General features: G+C 36.7%; 2 protein-coding genes across 2 annotated transcripts; both read left to right on the top strand.

Annotated features, from left to right (window-relative positions):
• Positions 1 to 6,286: 6,286 nt before the first annotated feature.
• Positions 6,287 to 14,637, top strand: LOC107758939 (binding partner of ACD11 1-like). The gene is made up of 8 exons (XM_016576790.2): positions 6,287 to 6,423; positions 6,524 to 6,630; positions 6,738 to 6,813; positions 8,043 to 8,114; positions 8,243 to 8,305; positions 8,593 to 8,945; positions 12,521 to 12,644; positions 14,253 to 14,637. Exons 1-8 carry the CDS (start codon positions 6,418 to 6,420, stop codon positions 14,271 to 14,273), a joined length of 822 nt encoding a protein of 273 aa, XP_016432276.1. The 5' UTR covers positions 6,287 to 6,417; the 3' UTR covers positions 14,274 to 14,637.
• A 377-nt stretch (positions 14,638 to 15,014) lies between these two features.
• LOC107758930 (calcium-dependent protein kinase 20-like) lies at positions 15,015 to 21,658 on the top strand. The gene is made up of 8 exons (XM_016576779.2): positions 15,015 to 16,285; positions 17,727 to 17,870; positions 17,975 to 18,127; positions 19,085 to 19,200; positions 19,583 to 19,750; positions 20,590 to 20,814; positions 20,984 to 21,094; positions 21,336 to 21,658. The coding sequence occupies exons 1-7, from the start codon at positions 15,472 to 15,474 to the stop codon at positions 21,062 to 21,064; spliced, it is 1,701 nt and encodes a 566-aa protein (XP_016432265.1). The 5' UTR covers positions 15,015 to 15,471; the 3' UTR covers positions 21,065 to 21,094; positions 21,336 to 21,658.
• The last annotated feature ends 261 nt before the right edge of the window (positions 21,659 to 21,919 follow it).

Raw genomic sequence — 21,919 nt, 5'->3', positions numbered from 1 at the left:
TCTTAGACTCCTTTTGAGTTTATTAAAGCTATAGTGAGCTTTGTATAACATAGAGAAACTGTCTGCTCTTCTTGTTTTCATGGGTTTAATCCTAAAGACTTATCCATTCTTGTCACTTTTTTTTTCACTTGCCTTTCCTCATCCTTACTCATGTTTCCTTAAAACTTTGTCGATCTACCATTAGCTTGCGACCTATACATATCCATTTATAAACTTTCCTTCAATTTGCTTGTACCATAGATTTCCTTATGTTATTCTGGAACGTCAAGCGAGACATCATATCGTCTCCAACTTTTCTCTATTCTCTTAACTAGATATCTCAGTACTTAGAAACCATTGGCTGGAAGACATGCCGTTGATGATGCCACTATTATTCCCGGTTATTGGATCCCCGTGCTTATAGTCTTCTATCTGAAGTATGGACTATTCACGATCTTCTGCTTTTGAGTATCTCGTACGTTATTCACCTTTACCTCACTTACCTTAAAATCTCGCATTGAATCTTCTATCTCTTTCGTGACCTCCCTTCCACCTAGGTGTAATTTACTTCCATAACTTGAATCTCTATTATAATACTCGTACCTCTGGTACATACACAATTCGGTGGGAGCTTCGTACTGACTTCTTATCTGGTACTTCTTCTAATTGGCTTCCTTGTAGAGCCATAATAGATTATGGTTGTTGTGTTATTTTTCTTGAACATCTGTTATTAAGAGTGATTCTGCTATGTTCTCAATCATGATCCCTATAACTTCTAGGTCCAATAATCAGACTCCTGATTACTTAGTTGATGTCACTCTTTAGTTTTCTCTTCCTTCTGATCAACCTTTATGTAGGCTTGAGCTATCTTCTGATCTGTGGTTCATGTTATTAGTTATCCTGTCTAGCCTTTCATGGGCTTGAGAAATATGCATGATACAAACCTTTAATAATTTAGTCCTTCGTTTATGACCTAGACTCAATTCTTTCTTTTAACTTATACCAGAATCTTCTACGGATGTATATGTTGCATGTATAAAACTCCAAACCCTTAAGTGAGTTCTAAACGCAACCAACTCTGGATCATTGATCGAATAATTTCCTTCGTTCCATCTTAGATTTCCTTCAACCTATTACTTTTCCTGCTCTTTCTGCCCCCTTGTTGCGTCCATACTTAGCTTATCTTAGTGTCCGATTTTAACTTTACTTCCCGTTCATTAGCCACGATAGGTGCCACTTTCCTTTGGAGTGCTTACAATGTTGTTGTGATACTGTTGTTACACGATCATTTTCTCTTTAGGTCGTTGTGCTTAGGTTGAAGCCTTCTTCCTTATTTCCTCAGCTAGTCTTTCGTTGTAGTACTTAGGGAGAACCCTTGACCCTCGTAAAGCTGTGAGCTTATTACGGACTTTTTGATGTCCTTCCTTGCCTATAATTATCCGTACTTGCTTACCTCAGCGCCCTTGTGCTTGTACGGTTGCTTCTGAACTGATATTTTGACTGCCTTCCCAGTGGCACTTTCTTTTATCCCCGTAACACTCATACGATACCTTTAACTACCCGACTCTTGTTTGAATATATCTCAAGTATTATAATGATATTCTTTGAGGCTGAATTCTCCATGTTGGGTTCTACTATGTTTATCTTACACGATCTGATGACTCGTCTGTAACCTCCTATTTAGCCATAACTGGGATATTCTTGACCAATTACGAATTACTCATTGTCCCATTCTCATATCAATATTCCTCGTAATCTTTCTTAGGTTATTTCCTTTGTCTTAATTTATGTCCCGCACTGGCTCCTTATTTATTAATAACAGCTTGGACAAGAACCTTTACTTCCTCTCCTTGACGTCGTGCTTGCACAATATTCTTGAATCGTAGCATATCTGTAAGATTTGGATAAGTGCCATCTCATTCCTCTTTCATTTATCGCATTCTTCCTTTATCATTCCATAGTCACTAGAACCACTTAATTCTGACTTTATGCCACATCACTCCATATTCTCCCCTTTAGGGGTGCACTAAGAACTGAAGCCACGAGGATCTACCTATAGATGTTTTACCTCTTCATCTTTGGCGTCGTTCCTCAACATCAATGATACTTACTCGCCTTGCGGCAATCCTTCTGTACCAAGGATGACAAATCCCCTTACTCGTGAGGGTGACACTTAATGTAACTAGTACATACAACCCCTTAAGCTTAACTTTGCTAACATTGCTTGCTTTAGGGAAGCATTTTACTGAATTACCATTCTCTGAATTTCTCATGAAACTTCTTCTGTTGTCCGTCCTATTATTACTGGAATGCGATCTGATATTCTCATGATGCTGACTATTACCAAATCACTCAGTCCCTAATTCATATTTAGTTTATCTTATTCACCAGCCCATACTGATTTCTATTACTCTGGGGTCTAACTTTTCCTCTTGGTAATCGCGCTAGAGTTGCGGACTTATTTCTCGAAATGAGGACATGACTGTATGGCCTATACTCTTTTGTTGTCCTAAGGCCTATCACCCCTTGTCTGTTCCTTCACTTGACTATATATTTTGTAATATTGTCATCTTTTGATCTACCGTTGTCATCCATGTACCACATCTTACTCATAATGCTTTATTAACTCTTTTCTTATTTCCCGCTAACATTTATGCCTATCACTTTATTCTGAAAACTCGAACAAGACATTCTTTTTCTTTTAGCTTCCCTTTGCTCCCTTCCGTGGCTCTTCAAGTTGCTTAACGATCTCGCTTTACTAGGGACACGAGCCACACTAAGGTAATATATATCCCTTCAAGGCTTATAGTGCATGTCTTTATAGTACTCATATCTGACTGCACTATTTTAAAGTGTACCATCTGGGTGTCTCACAAGGAGATCTATTAGCACATTTGCAATATCCTTCGGAAATGTCAACTGTCACAAACAATTCATCCATCATATCTTCTTATACTACTTCTATTAACCCCTATATGGCATATCCGGAATGGGTGCGACCAATTGTATGTACCTTTGTTACTATTGAATATAACTCAAAAAGCTTATGTTCCTCTGCCTCAATTATAAATGTTGTTAACCTTCATTAACTGGGTACCTCATACGCTTTTTTCACCTTGCTCCTTTTACTTACTGAAACTTGTACTTATCTTCTTAATCTCTCATTGTCCTTCATCATAAAGATGGATAAGCATTCTTGCCTTAAGGCTTCTTATTAGGAAGCTTACACCTTTCAGTATACCCATAATCTGCTAGAGACCTCATATTTACCTATCGTAGGCATCATACAAAAATCCAGTTCCTCTGACTCAGCTCTTCCACAACTATCTCTCTTTCCACCCTTCTTTTCGGATGTCGGCATCGTCTTATTACAAATAAAATAGAATTTTGGAATTTGAATTCTTATAAGTGAGTTATACCATACGATCTTGAGTAAGAAGAAAGAGTGACAATCCTAAATGCCCTATAGCCTCCTACTTATAAGTGTGGTGCGCGACACACCCATAAACAAGACTCTACTAGACACGGCTTGTAGACTCCCTAGGACAGAACTGCTCTGATACCACTTTTGTCATGCCCCGAACCTGGGGGAGAGACTGGCACCCAGTGCCCCACCTATCCTTGCGTACCAACTTGCAACTAAGGGACTCTGAACATATGATGTCATACTTTGGCTGTGGGCCACATTGCAATAACTGCGAATGCTGACTAAATGTCAATATATAACTGGGCCGACAAGGTCGTCATAACTATTACAACTGACAAATCAACCAAATATTGTACTAACTGACAGGTTATGTCCACAAGCCTCTACTAATGGATATACTGTGATCGGAACAACTCCCTGACCTACTTATATATATATATACAAGATGTACATAAGGATCTAGATCCGAAAACTCCGAAAGGCATGAAGCTTACCGATCAAGCTGAACTCGGGCAACACTTATTGAAGAGGCCTACCCGTCTGTCTGTCTGACCTGCACGCATGAAATGCAGCGCCTCCAGAAAAGGAACCTCAGTACGAAATAATGTACTAAGTATGTAAGGCAATATACTAAAAGTTGAAACTGAATTGATAATATAATAACTGCAAGTAGCTGGAAGTCAAAGATAATCTAAAGATATACTTACCTGCTGATACTGACTCAACTCTCTCAATATAGTAAATAAAATAGTTGTCCGGCCCTATAAGGCTCGGTATATATATAACTGCTCTGCCGTAGTAGGCTCGCACATAAGCGCTCGACCATAGTAGGCTCTGTATCTCGAACAACTGGGCTCGCTCATAAGCGCTCGACCATAGTAGGCTCGGTATATAACTTACCATCTGATCAGAGGTTGCCCAATAGAGGCCTGCCCATCGATTATAGCTCGATGGTAATGAAAATACTTTTAATATTGTATATATGTAAACTCTCTGCTCTTTTTACCGGAAGAAGGAAACACCCAACTGAATATGAATTCCTCATAAGGAGAATATGGTAATTTACAAAACTAGAGAAATATACGTAACTTGCGAGACTAGTAAAATATACACAAATTCCGGGATATGAATTTTTCTTTATGCCTTGTTATCAAACTTGTATAATGACGAGATCATGCCAAAATGAAGGAAGAGCTTAGCCTTAACATACCTATTCTAGGAATTATTCGAACGGATCTACTTCTGCAAAATGTGGACGAAATTCACACTTGGACGAACTTGTTCTGCTTTGCTTCCAACATTTTTGAGCAAAACAGAAATGAGGTTATTCTAATTGTTGAATCTTTGAAATTTCACTTTGAACTCTTTGGTTAACAGTTCTTTTGGACAAAAAGGAATGTTCTCTGGTTCTCACATTTTTTTGGTTCAAAATCAGATTGTAAAAATTGTTGTTTTATTTTTTTTTTCCAATATAAGAATCTTTATAGATAAGACTTTGTAATTTAGTCTTGACACATGTAAAGGTGATTTATGACTCACCTTAAAACTAAGAATGGGCTGCCACGTCCCTTGGTATGATCTTGTTAATTTTATCTACTTATTAGTTAATCGGGTAATGTCTCGTTATCCGATAATTAACCAATTACCCGCATAATTTAAAAATTACCCCAAATTACTTAAAATTCTATTTATTACTAAAATACTTCATATATACTTTATATGTTATACTACCGTGGTCATATGGTACCTTGCATGGTACTAGTCCATAAATATTGGGTATTTCTCGGGCCGTATTTTACCCCAAAATGCCAAACTTGAACAAAATTTATTTTCTTTGACTTGCTCCCCCTTTTCACCTTCATGAATTTACTAATCACTTGTGAAATAGCATAATCCTTATGATTTCCAAATAATCTTTTACTTGGACTGATGTCAATTACTTTATAACAAATTCAACGTACAATACCTCAGGGTGCAACATCGTCGTAACTTAATACCACAAAGCGTAACATCACCGCAATCTATATTACTGCAGAGCATAACATCGACGTAATACTGCGGAGCGTAACAAGCACCATCTCGGGGTTGGGCATACTCGACTTCGATACTCATTTCGTACTTCGATTCTCGGGCCTTGTACTCTTTCATCGGGCTCGAGCTTGGTCTATCAAGCTCGAACTCGACCCATCCTGAACTCGAACATAAGACGATCCCTCGAGCCCATGAAATCAGATATACCTAATTTTAATCATATACAAGGCTATATATTGATTTCAGGGTAGTTTGTCCAACAAATGATGGAGAGGTGGTGACGACACAGATGAAATATAGAAGAAGAATTAAAAAAAAAAGGAGAAAATTATTATATTTAAATATTTACACGTTCAACTCCCGGTGAAAATAACTTTTTGTGTCACATCTTGGATACATGATGCTTAATAGGCACATATTGGATGTACCAAAGGTGTCTAATGGTTAACAGTCCTAATTGAGATTCAAATAAAAAGTTATCACAGCTTTAAAAGCTCTTTTCGATAAATTTTACTAACTAATTAATTATATAGTTGTTACCATCTATAATCTTGTCTTTTATCCTCTCAAAAAGCAAATACCTTGAGTGGATTAAGAGAGGGAGAAAGTGTACAACTCGTGAACCAAACAGGTAAATGTGGATTGAAAGCAAAAGATGGGAACTCAATTGTAATTTGCTCCTAAATCCTACGTAAACGGAATACGTATTCTAATACAGTCAACTTTGACTGCAAAGCGCATTTCATCAAAACAACATTAGACGGAATCTTCAATAATTAGCAAAGTGAATGTCAAAACCGATATTTTAGGCAAAAATCAGGGCAGTTTAATTAATCGTCTTTGAACTCCAACTATAACAGTTACATTCTCCGCTGTCACATTCCTGTTCAGCTCATCACATTTATTATATCTTCTCTTCCCACTTGCACATTAAGCAAACACAACGAAAAGCTGAGAGACAGAGAAAGATTTTAAAGACAATGCAGGTGAGTTTTCCATTTTCATGGCGGGATTTGAATTTTCTTCTTTTCTCACTGTAAACTGAATTATTTTTAACTTTTTCCTGGTAAATTTATGTACTTTTAGGAGGTAAGAACAGTACGGGTAGGTAATGTATCAGATCTGGCGACCGAAAGAGAAGTTCGCGAGTTCTTCTCGTTTTCCGGCGAGATTGAGCGCATTGAGATTCGGCGGTGAGTAGCTTCATCTTTTCTGCAATGTTTCGTGAGGTTTAAACACTTTAAACAGTATATTTGAGTTCAAGTGTTCCTTTTTTGACTAATTTTGGTGTGGAGTGCAGAGAACAAGGACAATCGAAGACTGCGTTTGTTACATTTAAAGATCCGAAAGCGCTTGAAATTGCCTTGTTGTTGTCGGTAATTTTCATCTTCTTAACTTATAGTCTATACTTGCTTAACCGTGTATGTTTTTATCTTTCAAGCTATTCGTACATGAGTTTTTTCTAACCACTGCTGTGTACAATTACCCTACCATGTACATGTAACTCTTTATAATAAGCATTTTATTGGTAAAAAGAGGGCAACCTGGTGCACTAAGCTCCCTCTGTGTGGGGGTCCGGAGAAGGGCCGGACCATATTGGCTCTTGCCTTGCCGTTTCTGCAAGAGGCTGTTTCCACGGCTTGAAATAGTGACCTCCTCGTCACACGGCTGACAGTTTTTACCATGGTGCCAAGGCGCCCCTTCAATAAGCATTTATTGGCAGCTTGAATAAAATGGTAACAAACTTACTATAACTTGTTAAACTAAACCGAGAGTGTAATTTTCTTTTAAACTGTTAAATCCCTTCTATGTTGGTGCATTAAATGATTTAGCAGCATTACAGGGACAGTTGATTAAAGTTGAATAATGCGTGCAGATTATGACAGATAGATCTTAATACGAAGTATGACCTTGTGTAGCATCATTAATCCATGGAAATTTAAGGAGGTGTAGATAGTAAATCTGAGATTCTGTTTTCTTTTGCTAATCTTTTGTCTGATGGAGAAAGTACAGGTAGGTTTTGCCACTAAACATGGAATGTAGGCTCAACTATACATCAGTGTGTTTTTCAGCATTTCTTTTGGAAATTCAACAGTTTACAAATTATCCAACTGTTACCTATATTTGTATTTAAGTTTTAAATAACTTGACAATATAATTAATTCTTGTATATAAAATCTTTATGAAATATATCAACTTAGCCTATGTAAATGATGCTGACTCTTTGTTAGATATGATTGGGGAGTTGCACAATATGTAAATTTAGACGCACTTTCTTAGTGCTGTCCTTTCCATTTATAAAATTTACCTTACTTATCAAGAAGAAACAATCTTTATGAAATATGATGAGTATATGACAACCTCCCCTAATCTGCTTGTTACTTTTGTCCAGTGATTAATGATGCCTACTCGACAGTGTTCTGAAGTTGCTTGATTTCAATATAGAGAACAAATGCTATAGTACATCAAAAACTTGATATGCCATTATTCTTCGGAAGCTAATACAGCACATGGAAATTGGTTTTATGTGTATTCCCTGCTACTGATTTGTTAGAATTGCTCGTTTGCAGGGTTGAGTACCCTTACAATTCTACTCATTTTGCAGGGAGCAACCATAGTGGATCAGATTGTAAATATTACTCGGGCAGAAAACTATGTTCCACCATCCGAGTCTCGGGTAATAACTACATAGACAAGTGTGAAAGTGTTATCTCTTAACATATAATTGCATAAATCAGTTACGGACATATAATAATCTAGAAATACCTATATTGGAAATTTATGTAGTCTACTCGTTGCTTACAGGAAGTCAGGATAGTTGATAATGCAGTGAATGTGGCCGGAGAAAGTTCCTCTCCACTTGCTGAGGTAACAAAGTAAATAAAGCTGGATAATTCTTCTTTTGAGTTATTAAAATGTTGGGCATATTTTGCCCACAAGATCATAAAAGTTGCTGTCTCTAAGAGAGATTTTAGATATGGAAGAACCATATGCAAGTATTTTGTGGTGTAGGATTCATGTATTATGATTTGTCCTTCGATGCACGTTGCAGGCATATATTTGTTTTCGCCTGTGTATTTATTGTTGGCTCTTTTCGGCTTTATAGTATTCTGTGTTACTTGTATCATCTCTTGATCACTTGTCTCTGTTAGCAGGCCAAACCTACTTCTCCTAGCAATGCAAGGGTGAATGGGAAAGTATATATCAGCAAAGCACAAGATGTTGTCTCAAATATGTTGGCAAAAGGTTCAGCTATCAGACAAGATGCGGTGAATAAAGCCAAGGCATTTGATGAGAGACACCAATTAAGAGCCACTGCATCTGCCAGAGTCGTTTCCTTTGACCGAAGAGTTGGTCTAACAGAAAAGCTTACGGTTGGAATTTCAGTTGTAAATGAGAAAGTTAAATCTGTTGATCAAAGGCTTCAAGTGTCAGATAAAACGATGGCTGCAGTTATGGCAGCCGAACGGAAATTGAATGACACAGGATCAGCGGTCAAATCAAGCAGGTCTGGATTCTTTAAAGTGTTTATGTGATTCAAATCAGTTATTTTAACAATGCCAATTTTTTCTGTAGTTGTTGCCACAGTTAGTTCTTAGTGTTTCTACATTATTACTTGCTGTCTTTTGTTTCTTCATTTGCTTCTAATTACTGAGATATTCTCCTGAGAGAATCGTGCATGCTGTTAGTGGCTATATAAGCTGAATTACCCTACATTTTGAACTAGAGAAAGGAATAGGAAGTAAGGGAAAATTTACAATTATCTACTCTTGTTTATTTGTTAAAAGAGGAGGAAATAACGCAAGAGGGCTACCAGTTTTCCCCCTTGGGGCCACTTATTTAAATTGAGAGAAGGGAACAGCATATATTTTCCTTTCCTCACAACATTCTGATAAAAGCAAAGAAAAAAAAAGAAAAAAGAAAATATTTTTCTTATACATTCCATGCTTTGCCATTTATCATTCCCTTCTGTAGTCAGGTTTACATCTTATCTCATTGAACACCAGAGTTTGGATTGCTTTGTCAGCAGATTTCTTGATTTGACATCTGAGAGAGCATTGGGCATTGAACCATTGCTTTGAATATTACTGCTACATTTTATGCATTATCTAGTAGGGGGCCTCGTAACATCTCCTAAAAAAATTTCAAACTCTTGTTAAATTGCGAGTCCTGCTACCATAATTAGTAGCTTTCCCTATTAAAATGAATTCTTCAAACTTTAGGTTTTGCATAGCTTACTGATCAAACACCGATGAAGTTGAAAATTAGGCATGTTTTTTTTTTTTTTGATAAGGTGACATATTTCTATATATAAAGTAGACTACACAAAAGTTGTGTAGTCCCCCATAATTACAAGGTGGGATACAGGAGAAAATTCTCTAATCCTTTGTCATCTCACAAGGATTCTAAAACATCAAAAATTGATTCATGATCTTCTAAGTACTCTCCTTTACACCAAAAATAGAAAAGAACTAAACACTTCATTTTAATCTTCTGAATACTGCTCGACTTATCTTCAAAGCATCTTTGATTTCTTTCTTCCCATTTTGTCCACCAAATGCAAGCTGGGACAATTCTCCATCTCTCTTTATGACTGGATTGGTTCCCTTCTCTGTTCCAGCAGGCTAGAACTTCAGATATTCTTCTTGGCATAGCCCACAAGATTCCTCTTAAGCTGATGAATATTCTCCATAGTTGTATAGTGATTCTGCAGTGCAAAAAGAGATGATTGATTGTCTCTGCCTCCTCCCCACATAAGTAACATCTAGAACATAGCTGGTAACCTCTTTTGATCAAATTATCCTGAGTTAGAACTGCCTCTTTCGCCAGTAGCCATGAAAAACAAGCAACTTTATAGGGAATTTTAACTTTCCAAATCAACTTCCATGGCCAGCATCCTATATGATTATTTGAGTTGTTGAATTCCTTGTAGGCTGCTTTAACTGAGAACTTTTGTCTCCCATTCCGTTGCCATGTCATACAGTCTTCAGAGGTAGATGTTCCTTTGAATTGCTCCAGTGTTTTGTAAAACTCTATGAATCTGTCAATCTCCCAATCATTTATTAGTCTTCTAAAAGTCAGGTTCCAACCTTGATCTGACCAAACCTCACCTACTGTAGCTTCTTTCTGCTGGTTCAGTGTGTAGATGTCTGAGAAAAGGTGTTTCAATGATCCTTGACCTAACCAATTGTCTTCCCAGAAAGATATTTTCATACCGTTTCCCACTCTGAAATTTGACTTGTTTATTAGTTTAGGCCAAAAGTTCCTGATAGACTTCCATAGGCTGACCCCATAGGGATTTCTCCCAAGCTTTGTTGTCCATTTTCCTGCCATACCATATTTTTCTCTAACTACCTCCTTCCATAAGGATTGTTCTTCTGAGGCAAATCTCCATAACCATTTCATCATCAAACTTTGGTTCTGTACTCTTAGGTTCTTGATTCTTAACCCCCCTTCCTTCTTGTTAACTGTAAGGGAATTCCATCCGATCAAATGGATTTTCTTTTTATCACTGTTGCCTTCCCATAAAAAATTTCTTCTCAAGGCATCTATTCTGTTCACTATGCTTACTGGCATAGGGAATAAGGACATCATATATGTGGGTAAAGCATCAAGAACTGAATTTATCAGAATTAGTCTTCCTCCCATAGACAAATACTGATTCTTCCAGTTGGCTAGCTTCTTCTCACATTTCTCGAAGACCCCATTCCATATCCCTTTTGTCTTGCTTTTGGACCCCAGTGGCATCCCCAAATATACCGTGGGCACAGAGTCCCAATATTGCCTCCAAGAATGACAGCCAAATTTTGTAAGTCACTAATCTCATTGACTGGATAAATGAAACTTTTATGCCAGTTAATGTGTAATCCAGAAGTAGCTTCAAATAGAATAAATATAACCCTCAGCATTTGCAGTTCTCTATCCGCTTTACAGAGTACCAAGGTATCATCTGCATATTGTAAGTGGGAGATCTCCATATTGCTTCTACCCTAGAATTCACCTTGAAGCCCCTTATCCAATTATTTGATTGAGCAGTCTTCAGCATGTCATTCAAGGCTTCCATAGCTATGATAAATAGAAAGGGAGACAATGGATCACCCTGTCTGAGACCCCTCTGAGATGGAAAAAACCCAAAAGGGGACCCATTAATCAAAACTGAAAATCTCACAGTGCTAATGCAGTACTTAACCCAAGCCACCCATCTACCACCAAAGCCCATCTTCCTCAAAGTTTCCAGCAGAAAGCTCCAGTTCAGGTGATCGTAAGCCTTCTCAATATCTAATTTGCATAGTATACCAGGTTCCTTGCTCAAAATTCTTGAATCAACACATTCATTGGCAATTTAAATGGCATCCATAATTTGTCTGCCCCTGATAAAAGCCATTTGTTGATTATCCACCAACTTGTGTATCCCTTTCTTAATCCTCCCTGTCAGCAATTTGGAAATGATTTTGTAAATACTTACTCCTACTTGCTGAAGAAGGATCAGATTTCAAAAACTTCAGTTGGTTGAGGAGGCAAAGATCATCTTGATTTGATCTTCTGTGATAACATCTTATAAAAATGTGTATGGCCACTCACTTTGCCTATCGTTGTGCATTTCCTAAAAAAAAAGGGATAGACTAAATATAATGCATCTCCCAAATAGAAGATCGAGTGAGGGGGAGAACTAGCTTGAAGAACCAATAGCTTGAATGAAATTGCAAAATCTAAAACAAAAATAGACATCCCTGAGACAAGAAAAGATCGCAAGGAAATGGATAATTTCTGATGGAAACTCGATCTGGTTCAATGGTACGATCGAGGGAGTTAAATTGGAATACTTGCACAGATCACTTGATCTTGATTTTCTCATTAATTGTTTTGGAGTTAGGGGGTAGTGCTTGTTTATATTATGATTTTGTTGTTTTCTGCTCTCATTCAATTTCCATAAAGATGTGAGAGTCCCTCTATCTTTAAGTGGACCTTTTTCTCTAATAATTGCACTTCGGTTTAACCATTTGTACTCTAGTGGCAAGCATAAAGTGTTATTATTATAATATTACTAAAGCTCCACATTTCCATTATTTTGGAGCTGATCAGGTATGTTAATGCCGGAGCTGCCTGGTTGAATGGTGCTTTTACTAAAGTAGCTAAAGTTGGGCAAGTTGCTACTACAAAAACAAGAGAAAAATGGAGTTTTGCATTGTCAAATTTGACAGCAAAGGTATGGTTTTCCTCGTTTCTCTCCTCTCCTGTAAATTTTTAAGTCTACCTTTTGTCTATCAATTCGTTTTCATTATCCTGATCGTTTAGATCACAAACAACGATAGAAGAACATATGAAATGAAATATTCTGATCGGTGGGATAATATTGAGTACCTTCATCGAGAGTCATGTTATAACGAGGACATATGCTTTTTGCTCTTTTAGTTTATTCTTATTTTGTCTTATTCTTGGATGTCTATCACTATCTGATGTTGCTTCTGCTTCGGTTTGGTTACTATCTCGCTGTTGTTACTGCTTTTTCCATGACTTTTTCATTACTATATTTCTTTTGCTTTATTACTGCGTCTATGCTGGCCTGAGCTGAGGGTCTATAACAGCCTTTGTAAGGTCTGCGTACTCCCCAGACCCCACTTTTGGGATTCCACTGGGTTTTTTGTTGCTGTTGTAGTTATTGCCATAATATCACGTCTAAGATACACAATATTTTCTTCTGGAGACTCATTACTGTTTGGCAAAGAGGAATCAGAAGTTAGATGCCTTGAGGTTACCTCAAAGCTCCATCATCACTGAGGTCATTGCCATCTTCCCACTTGTTCTATGAGTAAACTTTGCGTGAACTAAAATTGCGTTATCTGATCATTCTTGCACTTACAAGGTTCTTATCTTGTACTCTAGCAATTTCAGGAACCCTAAAAGGAAAAATGAACTCATTTGCAGACTGTTGCTCTGCATCTGTGTCCATAACTAGAAGATAAATTTGACATGGCACCCACTTCAATTTTGTATATTTATCTGATGTGGAAAGATCTGCATCTAATCCTCTATAGTTCCAGAAAAGAAATAGAACTCAGGTGTTTTGTGGACTATTGTCCCTAACCGGAAGTTAGGCTTAATATTGCATCCACTTTTGTTTTCTAAAACCCTCCGCTCTGCTTATTAAAAAATTAGTGACGTCAGTTTCTTCTTCTTGATAATTTAGTGACATCAATCACAGTTTCTGTCAAAGTTCTTCAGCCAATATAGCCATCCCGCCCTTTCCACTCTCGTTCCATCTCTTAACTTCTGAGTTTTGACTCATTTCTTTATTCAGTTTTGGTCCCATTTCAGTATTTGTTTTTGCGAAGTTTGCACCTGGACGTACAATGTTTCTAGGGTCTGTATGGTGCTATATATGTTGTCTTCAACTGACCCTATAAATTTTTTAGAGTTTGTATTTTTAATATGCTATCTGGCTAATATCATGGCCAAAAAAGGAAAAAAAAGTGCTGGAAATCCATCGCTTGACTACTAGACACACCTCTTTGATGTAACCAGGAAGGAAAACGAGAGACAATTAGACTCAAAAGAGTTAGTGGAGGGCACACTTCTATTCAACCCTAAATACTTCTGCTTGGTGGAATCACAAAGATTAAGTGTTAAAACATTTTTGAATAGTATAGTCACAAAGTGCAATCCTGAAGTGTAGGTAGCACTATGTTGGATGGCTAAATGCTCCCCCTCCCTTTGCCATTTCGTTCTTTTTCTGCATTCTTACTTGTTTGTATTTCAGGATCTAAATTGAATGTACTATTACTGGTATACTGAAACTGAAGTTCCGTCTTTGCAGGATCCTTCTATTGTTGCCTAGATCATATATATGAATTTGTGTTGGAGTTGCGAAGTTGTCTCTGTCAAATAGCTTGGGATTCCAATAACTATTTCCTGACATCTCGAAATAGGGATCCGGTATGCAGATTGCTGATCGTCAATACCAAATTCAAGCTAGTTTTCATTTGTGATGTAATTCTTTTCATTGGTTTATTTCTTCCCATCTTAGAGTGGAGTGGAGTGGTGTGGTGAATACGAGGTTGTGTAATTCTTTTTAGTTTGTAAGCCTTTCAAGTCACGATAGGTTAGGAGCTTGTATTGGCATCATATCTTTCTTGGTGAGGTGAGGCCGAATTTTAGTACAAGGAAACAAAAACCAAGTATGATATTTTTGTATTTTTTTTTATTTCCTTACCAGAATTCCGGACTTGGCCATTGCTTCCAAGTCCCCTATTTCATTGGCAAGAAAAAACCCTTAAATATTACTCCTATTAACAACAAAAAAGAGGTAGCAATAATAGATCATTGATGGTTAATTACAAGCAATAGCAAAAAGCGAAAAGTAATAATGTACGTAACGGAGCACCCCTCCATATTTTTTCAACTCTCTTCTAACTAAAAATAAAAGATATCCTTGTGTCAATGTTATGCGATCTACATTTCGTCACTTAGTAATACAATTTAACTTTATTGTTCACATCAAATTCGTTATAAATTACAGAGAATACCCTCCGAGTGGTAGAATATTGTGAACCGTAATGCCCTATTACACATAACGCATGCATGCACAAAAGGTATACTGCAAATCATTAACGAAATTAACTAATTCCATCAAAACCACCCAATTGATCATCCATCTTCTCTTCCCAGCCATTTCCTCACCCCCCCCTACCCAATCCCCCAAAAAGAAAAAGAAAAATATTTCCCTCATTTCTCTACAGATTTCTACAATCATTTTCTGGTTTGATTTTTCTTGGAGCTTCTTGTGACAGCTCCAAGATAAGGTCAATCTATCTGCTAAAAATATTTGCTTTCTTCTCGCATGTTCAACCGACTTTTTGTTTAATTCTTGAATTTCAAGGAAAATTGAAGATTGAGAAATTATAATATTTTTCTTTGAGTGCATTTATTTTTTGTTGATCATGGTATCAATAAGAGCAAGTTTTGGATAATATGGGGATTCGACAAAGGTTGAGATTTTAATTCTGAGCACTATATCTTATGTTTATTAATTCTTGATGGGGAATACATGCTCGGGACCCACTTTGAACAAAGATTCAGCAGATTCATCAAAGACAGAAGCAAAAGGTTCTGATTCTGTTAGCTCTAATGTCCAGAACACCCCTCCTCCCCATCTTCAGATACCTGGAGATCAGCCTCAGGATGACAAATCAAGAAATTCCCAAAAGGGTGTCAAAGTGGAAGACACTAATAAAAACAGCAGTGCAAATGGAAATGATACCGTTACCAATAAGCCAGTGGAGGATGTGAAAAGAAACAAGTCTAGTAATCTTAAGCGAGTATTGAGTGCAGGGCTTCAAGTTGAATCTGTTTTGGGACGAAAAACAGGCAATTTGAAAGAAATTTATACTCTAGGAAGGAAACTAGGACAAGGGCAATTTGGAACAACGTTTTTGTGCGTGGACAAAGCTCAAGCAAAGGAATTTGCATGTAAGTCAATTGCTAAAAGGAAGTTGACAACTGAAGAGGATATAGAGGATGTAAGGAGAGAGATTCAGATAATGCACCACTTGGCAGGGCACCCTAGCGTTGTACAGATTGTTGGGGCTTATGAGGATGCTGTTGCTGTTCATGTCGTAATGGAGCTTTGCGCTGGTGGGGAGCTGTTCGATAGGATTATTAAAAGGGGGCATTATTCAGAAAAGAAGGCTGCTGAACTTGCAAGAGTAATAGTAGGTGTTGTAGAAGCATGCCATTCATTGGGAGTTATGCACAGGGACCTCAAACCTGAGAACTTCCTTTTTGTCAACGAGCAAGAGGAGTCGCCGTTAAAGACCATTGACTTTGGGTTATCTATGTTCTTTAGACCAGGTATATATTCTGCTTAAACAAAGTTTCCTAAGTACTTGTGCTAATCTTGTTCCTTGATCAGTCATCTATCAGGAACTTGCTGGAAATTGTTGAACTCAAATTCATCCGTGCAATAATAGATTAACTTGCATATCATTTGTTAGTTGTGTTATATGGACTAAACACACACTTAAAGCTTTAGTTAAGGATGTTTTTCAATCATCTTTTTCCACCGTTTATGAATGTGATAGTTTGTTGAGGACCTTCCTTTGTTATTTTTCTTTCCACAAGTTTCTATTGACCTTTCGGCAATGTATGTTAAGACTTTATCAGAAAGCCTTGCTTAGGCATCCTTTGGATGACAATACATACGTTTTGGAATTGGTTTCTCAAGATAGCAAAGACGCCTTTTTTACTCTTATACCTCTATTATGCAAAATATAACATAATTTTTAAATCCTTTTAATGAGGTTGCAATTTGAAAATTACTCCTGTGAGCTTTTAGTAGTCTTACACTGATATTACAAGGTCTCAAATCTCAATGCCAAATCAGGGGAGAGGAAGAAGTAGATGCAACTACATTTGATCAACACCCCAAAAATCCCCATTTCCTCGCTCATGCTTCTAACATCATAAATTCAGTTTTTACCTGTAATAGCATAGTTACTCGTCATGGACTTGCAGACAGGATCTCTTGAATTACTCCAGGTATCTGGGATCCTATACATTGACAAATCTGTTGCTATTTAATGACACTAAAGCCTGTAATTTCCTGTTACTATGATGTTAAAATAACCGAGAAATCATCTTCATATATTCCCTAAATTTCTGCTGCCTATTCTAGAAAGTGAACTCCTCATTTCTGGGGCATAAGGTTTGGAATCACAAGCTATATGCAATGGAAAATTGATTTCTACAGAGAAGTATATCATATTCTTAAGTTGGTCTAGATAGTTGGAGCAGTTTTGTTATAATTACAGCACCTGCATAAATTTCAGATTGGGAATATTTTTCTTCACTCATAGGAGCACAAAACTTGGTGTTGTGCCCCGTATCTATCAATTTTGTGAAGCTATGGATGTGAGAAATTTGCTGCTTGAAGAATTTTTGGACGTGCAGCTTCTGTTTACTGTAAAACCAGCAGAGCCCATTTCCTTCCAAACTAGTAGAAAACTCTGAATATCGAAAAAATCAACCCAAGAAATCTTACTTCCCACTCCCTGTGGGATCCTAGTTATCTAATGCTGATATAGTAGGCATTAAATCCCTGTATGTATCTACTTTGTTTAGTAAGGTCAATAGTTGCAGAAAAATATCCAATTTTCCTTGCAGTAGTATAGTTATCATTCATTTATGATTAAATGTAATTGCAGGATCTTATTGTTGCTGTCATCTGTTTCTTCTAGCTGTTGTAACTTGCTTTCTGACAACTGACCAAGAATAAAAATCTTTTTGCATCCAGGTGAAACCTTCACCGATGTCGTTGGAAGCCCTTACTATGTGGCCCCAGAAGTCTTGCGGAAGTGTTATGGTCCAGAATGTGATATTTGGAGTGCTGGAGTGATTATTTATATACTTCTTAGTGGTGTGCCTCCATTTTGGGATGGTGAGATTTTGTGATTTTCTTTCTTCACAATTTGTTTCTATAATTTTAAGCTAACGTGATATATTGATCATGTTGCCTAATGCTTGTTGATGTTTCTCTATCAGAAACGGAGCAAGGAATATTTGAACAGATTGTGAAAGGGGAACTTGACTTAGTATCAGAACCTTGGCCAGCTATATCAGAAAGTGCAAAAGATCTGGTCAGAAGAATGCTTGCGAGAGATCCCAAAAAGCGGGTTACAGCTCATGAAGTTCTCTGTAAGATGCAGTATTAACTAATTCAATCCTTTAATCTCTTGCATCCTTTTGTATTTTTGTATTTGGTGGTGAAATTTCTCATCCTTTATTCTCTTACATGGTCGTGCAGTCTGTATACTTGTCTGCTGAAACAGATTTTGACATACTTCTTAGGTCATTCTTAGGGTAGAAGTTAGAACATGGTTAAAATGGTTATTCTATTTGTTGCAGAAATATTGGTTGTTCCTGTTATCCTCTTTTGTTTTTCTTTTTTCCAATGTGTTTTGAAGAAATATGGGCAAAGTTTAAGTGAGAGAAACTGGAAATGCCAAAAGAAAAATATATTAAACACTGGATCTTGGTAGCAGTCGCGCGCTCACGCTTATTAGCTTTTTCTCATTGCAGCATCCGCTGTACTGTGAAACCAGATGTAGAAAATTCAACGGTTTGGACATTCTTTCTGGCTATACATGAAGTGACTTTCATGAGATAGAAAACAATGTTAATTTTGAACATCAATATTTACTTCTACACTTCAAAGCATAAGATCATTTAAAGGAAGGAGATGATGGACAGAAGCTGCAATTCATCTAATGCTAATGTTTGAGCAACTTCGTTTTCGGTGTAGAGTTTTGCCAACGTGTTGTCAGGTTGGACACATGATTAGAAGGTCTATGTGCCTAGCAACCATATTGGTTAACGAAATTGTGAAATATGAGGAAGATAGGCCTTCTACTTTGAGCTTCTGTGATGGATAGGATAATAGAGATTCTGACCTTTTACTTGACCTTCCTTGATGGATCGATTAATAGAGACTATGACATAGTAGTTGAAAAAGCATTCATAAATTGATAGAAACTCAACAGTTTCTTAACTTATCAGTGGCCTGAAGAAGTCCATTTATCTGTCTGTATATTTGGTTAAGTTCATTTGGATGCTCTTTGAATTGAATGAAAGACTGTTTACTATCTATTTCAGGTCACCCGTGGGTCCGTGTAGGTGGGGTTGCTCCAGATAAGCCTCTTGATTCTGCTGTTCTTACTCGGCTCAATCAATTTTCTGCAATGAATAAATTAAAGAAGATAGCAATCAGAGTAAGTTCCAATTCCTGGTACCTTTGATCACTGGTCTTACTTAGATTTAGTATTTCTCATTTTGACGATAGATAATCTTTAGTAGAAACAGACGTAAGAACTATATTTGTTCTTGAAAGAAAATGGTTTATGTTTGATTGTTTCCAATATATGTCTCACAATATTTTACTTCTAGCACTTCACATTTTTATTTGTATAATTTTGCCTTGAGATGAATTTAAACAGGAAACATGATTAGCGGTGATTCATGTAGCCGACCGTAACTTATTTGAGATTGAGGCGCAGTTGTTTGACCAAAAACAAAATATCCTTTCATATTACTGTTACCAACCAATACTAGGCTTTTATTATTGTGATTGACCAGTTCAGCTGTTTTGTTTAGGTTATTGCTGAAAATCTGTCCGGAGAGGAAATTGCAGGACTGAAGCAAATGTTCAAAATGATAGACGCAGATAACAGTGGACATATTACGCTAGAGGAACTGAAAAAGGGTCTGGAAAAAGTGGGTGCCAATCTTAAGGATTCAGAAATTAATAGTTTAATGCAAGCGGTACGCAAAAGTTCCTTTTTCATTTTTGGTTTTGTTTTTATTTTTTGTGTTCAATAACCTTCCTACTTGCTTTGAGTCAATGATATCTTGTTCAAACGACAACACCTTAAACCTATTATTTGTTGTGCCCTTGTATTATCCAGGGGCACTGTAGTATGAGAAATATTGATCTCTTAGTTGCATTCCCTAATGAAATTATGAAAGATATAATACATCAGCATTGAGTCTGCCAAACTTTTGATTAGAGGTCCAACCGCATAAATATTCCTATCCTTCTGCAAAAAACCAGAGAAGCAGTACAAAGGCCAAAATAGAGAATTGTTTCGTAAGATAAGTAACTGTTCAGTAAACTTCCCCCAGTGAGCAATAAATTTTTTTGCTGTTCAACTATTGTAGTGTAGTTGTTGGATTTGATGAGGTGATTAATTGAATTAAGCAAGTTAAATTTGAGGTCTAATCTAAGATAATCTGTGCTAAAAGCCTTCAGTTCAGTAAAAATATTCTTCAGTTCATCAGATTGAAGGCCAAACTTTGCTTGCTTCAACCACACATATCACAACAATCAAGAATGTAATTCCTAGAGAAATTTATAAGTTATTTGAAGAGACCAACCAATGATATTGTCTACCTGAAGTTTGAAGTAACGAATTGAATTTCAGAGGTCAATCTTTGGTCAATCTTTTTTTGCTGATATATAGATTTTATCTTCAATAAAATAAAATTCTTAGCAAAATGTTGAACATCATTGCTTCTGCAGGCATTTATATCTTTCGAACAATAGACCACTAAGTCTGATCCTGTTTAGCAATTTTATCTCATTTCTCTGTGGAAAAATGCAGGCAGATATGGATAATAGTGGTACCATTGACTATGGTGAGTTTATTGCTGCTATGCTCCATCTAAACAAAGTTCAGAAGGAGGATCACATGTACGCCGCCTTTTCATATTTTGATCAAGATGGTAGCGGATATATTACACAGGAAGAGCTCCAACAGGCTTGTGAGAAGTTTGGTTTGAGCAATATTCCCATGGAAGAACTTATGCGTGAAGTCGATCAAGATAATGTATACTCGTGATCTTATCATTCTGATCAGAGTTTTATTCTAATACCATGCAAATATACAATATAAATGATTAACCGCAGGAACATAGAAAAAACGTGATTATAGTACTGCGAATGAAGAATGCTCAAACTTCAAACTAATTAATTTCCTATGCTTATTTTCTCTTCAGGATGGGCGCATTGATTACAATGAATTTGTAGCAATGATGCAAGATACAGGCTTTGGTAAGAATGGTAACAAAAGAGTGTGAGCCTTGGCATTCTGGAGGCCTTAGAATCAGGTAAAACTTGATATTGACCTTAACTCATTGGTTATTTTTGTATAGTCATTTGCGCTATTACATGGCGACAGAAACTTTGATTGCATTATACTTGCTTTACAGATTAGCCAGGCATTGGAGACTGAAGGCTAAATCTTTTATTCCATCTTAGCATTCCCATTTTATATCTTCGTTAATTTATCTATTTTCTTCAATTTGTGAAACTTATGTTCATAATTCTGCATGCCCATTCTAATTTCAGGCTTGCTAGGCCCTTTGATCACAAAACTACTGCAGATACCGTGAAAGCAGATATGAACATTGAGGTTCTCGTGTTTCGCTGAATCTCCAGTTTTATTGCTTTGGATCAAAATTGCATTTTCAGCAGAAGTAATGCATGATAGTCCTACGTCCAAACCCAATGCTTTTATGTCCTTACCTTTAGGCGTAGACATAATATCAGCCTTGTTTCACTCAGATGAATTTTGATGTGTACTATATTCTTTTTTTGGATGAATTTTGATGTGTACTACATTCTTTCTTTGTATAGTGCTTATGAATTACATTTTGGAGTCTTTAACTTCTTCTCTTGTTAAAATTGTTTCATTAATGAGTAGTGGCTTCTTTCTTTTGTAACTGTTGAGACATCACTACTGTTATTATTTTTCCCCTTTTCTCCTCAACTCCTTCCTTTTCTCTTTTGAGGTACCTTTGTCTATCAAAAACTTGGAAGCTTTGATAATTGTAACATTTATTGTTGAATTTGCGTAAAATATACTTCTTCTGTTTTAATTTATGTGACATAGTTTGAGTGAAGTTTAATTAAAAATAAAGACTTTTAAAACT

Source organism: Nicotiana tabacum, chromosome 5, assembly GCF_000715075.1.
Source record: "Nicotiana tabacum cultivar K326 chromosome 5, ASM71507v2, whole genome shotgun sequence".
NCBI classification, from domain to species: Eukaryota; Viridiplantae; Streptophyta; class Magnoliopsida; order Solanales; family Solanaceae; genus Nicotiana; species Nicotiana tabacum.
Note: the sequence above shows the minus strand (reverse complement) of the source record. Positions and strands in the feature narration are given on the sequence as shown.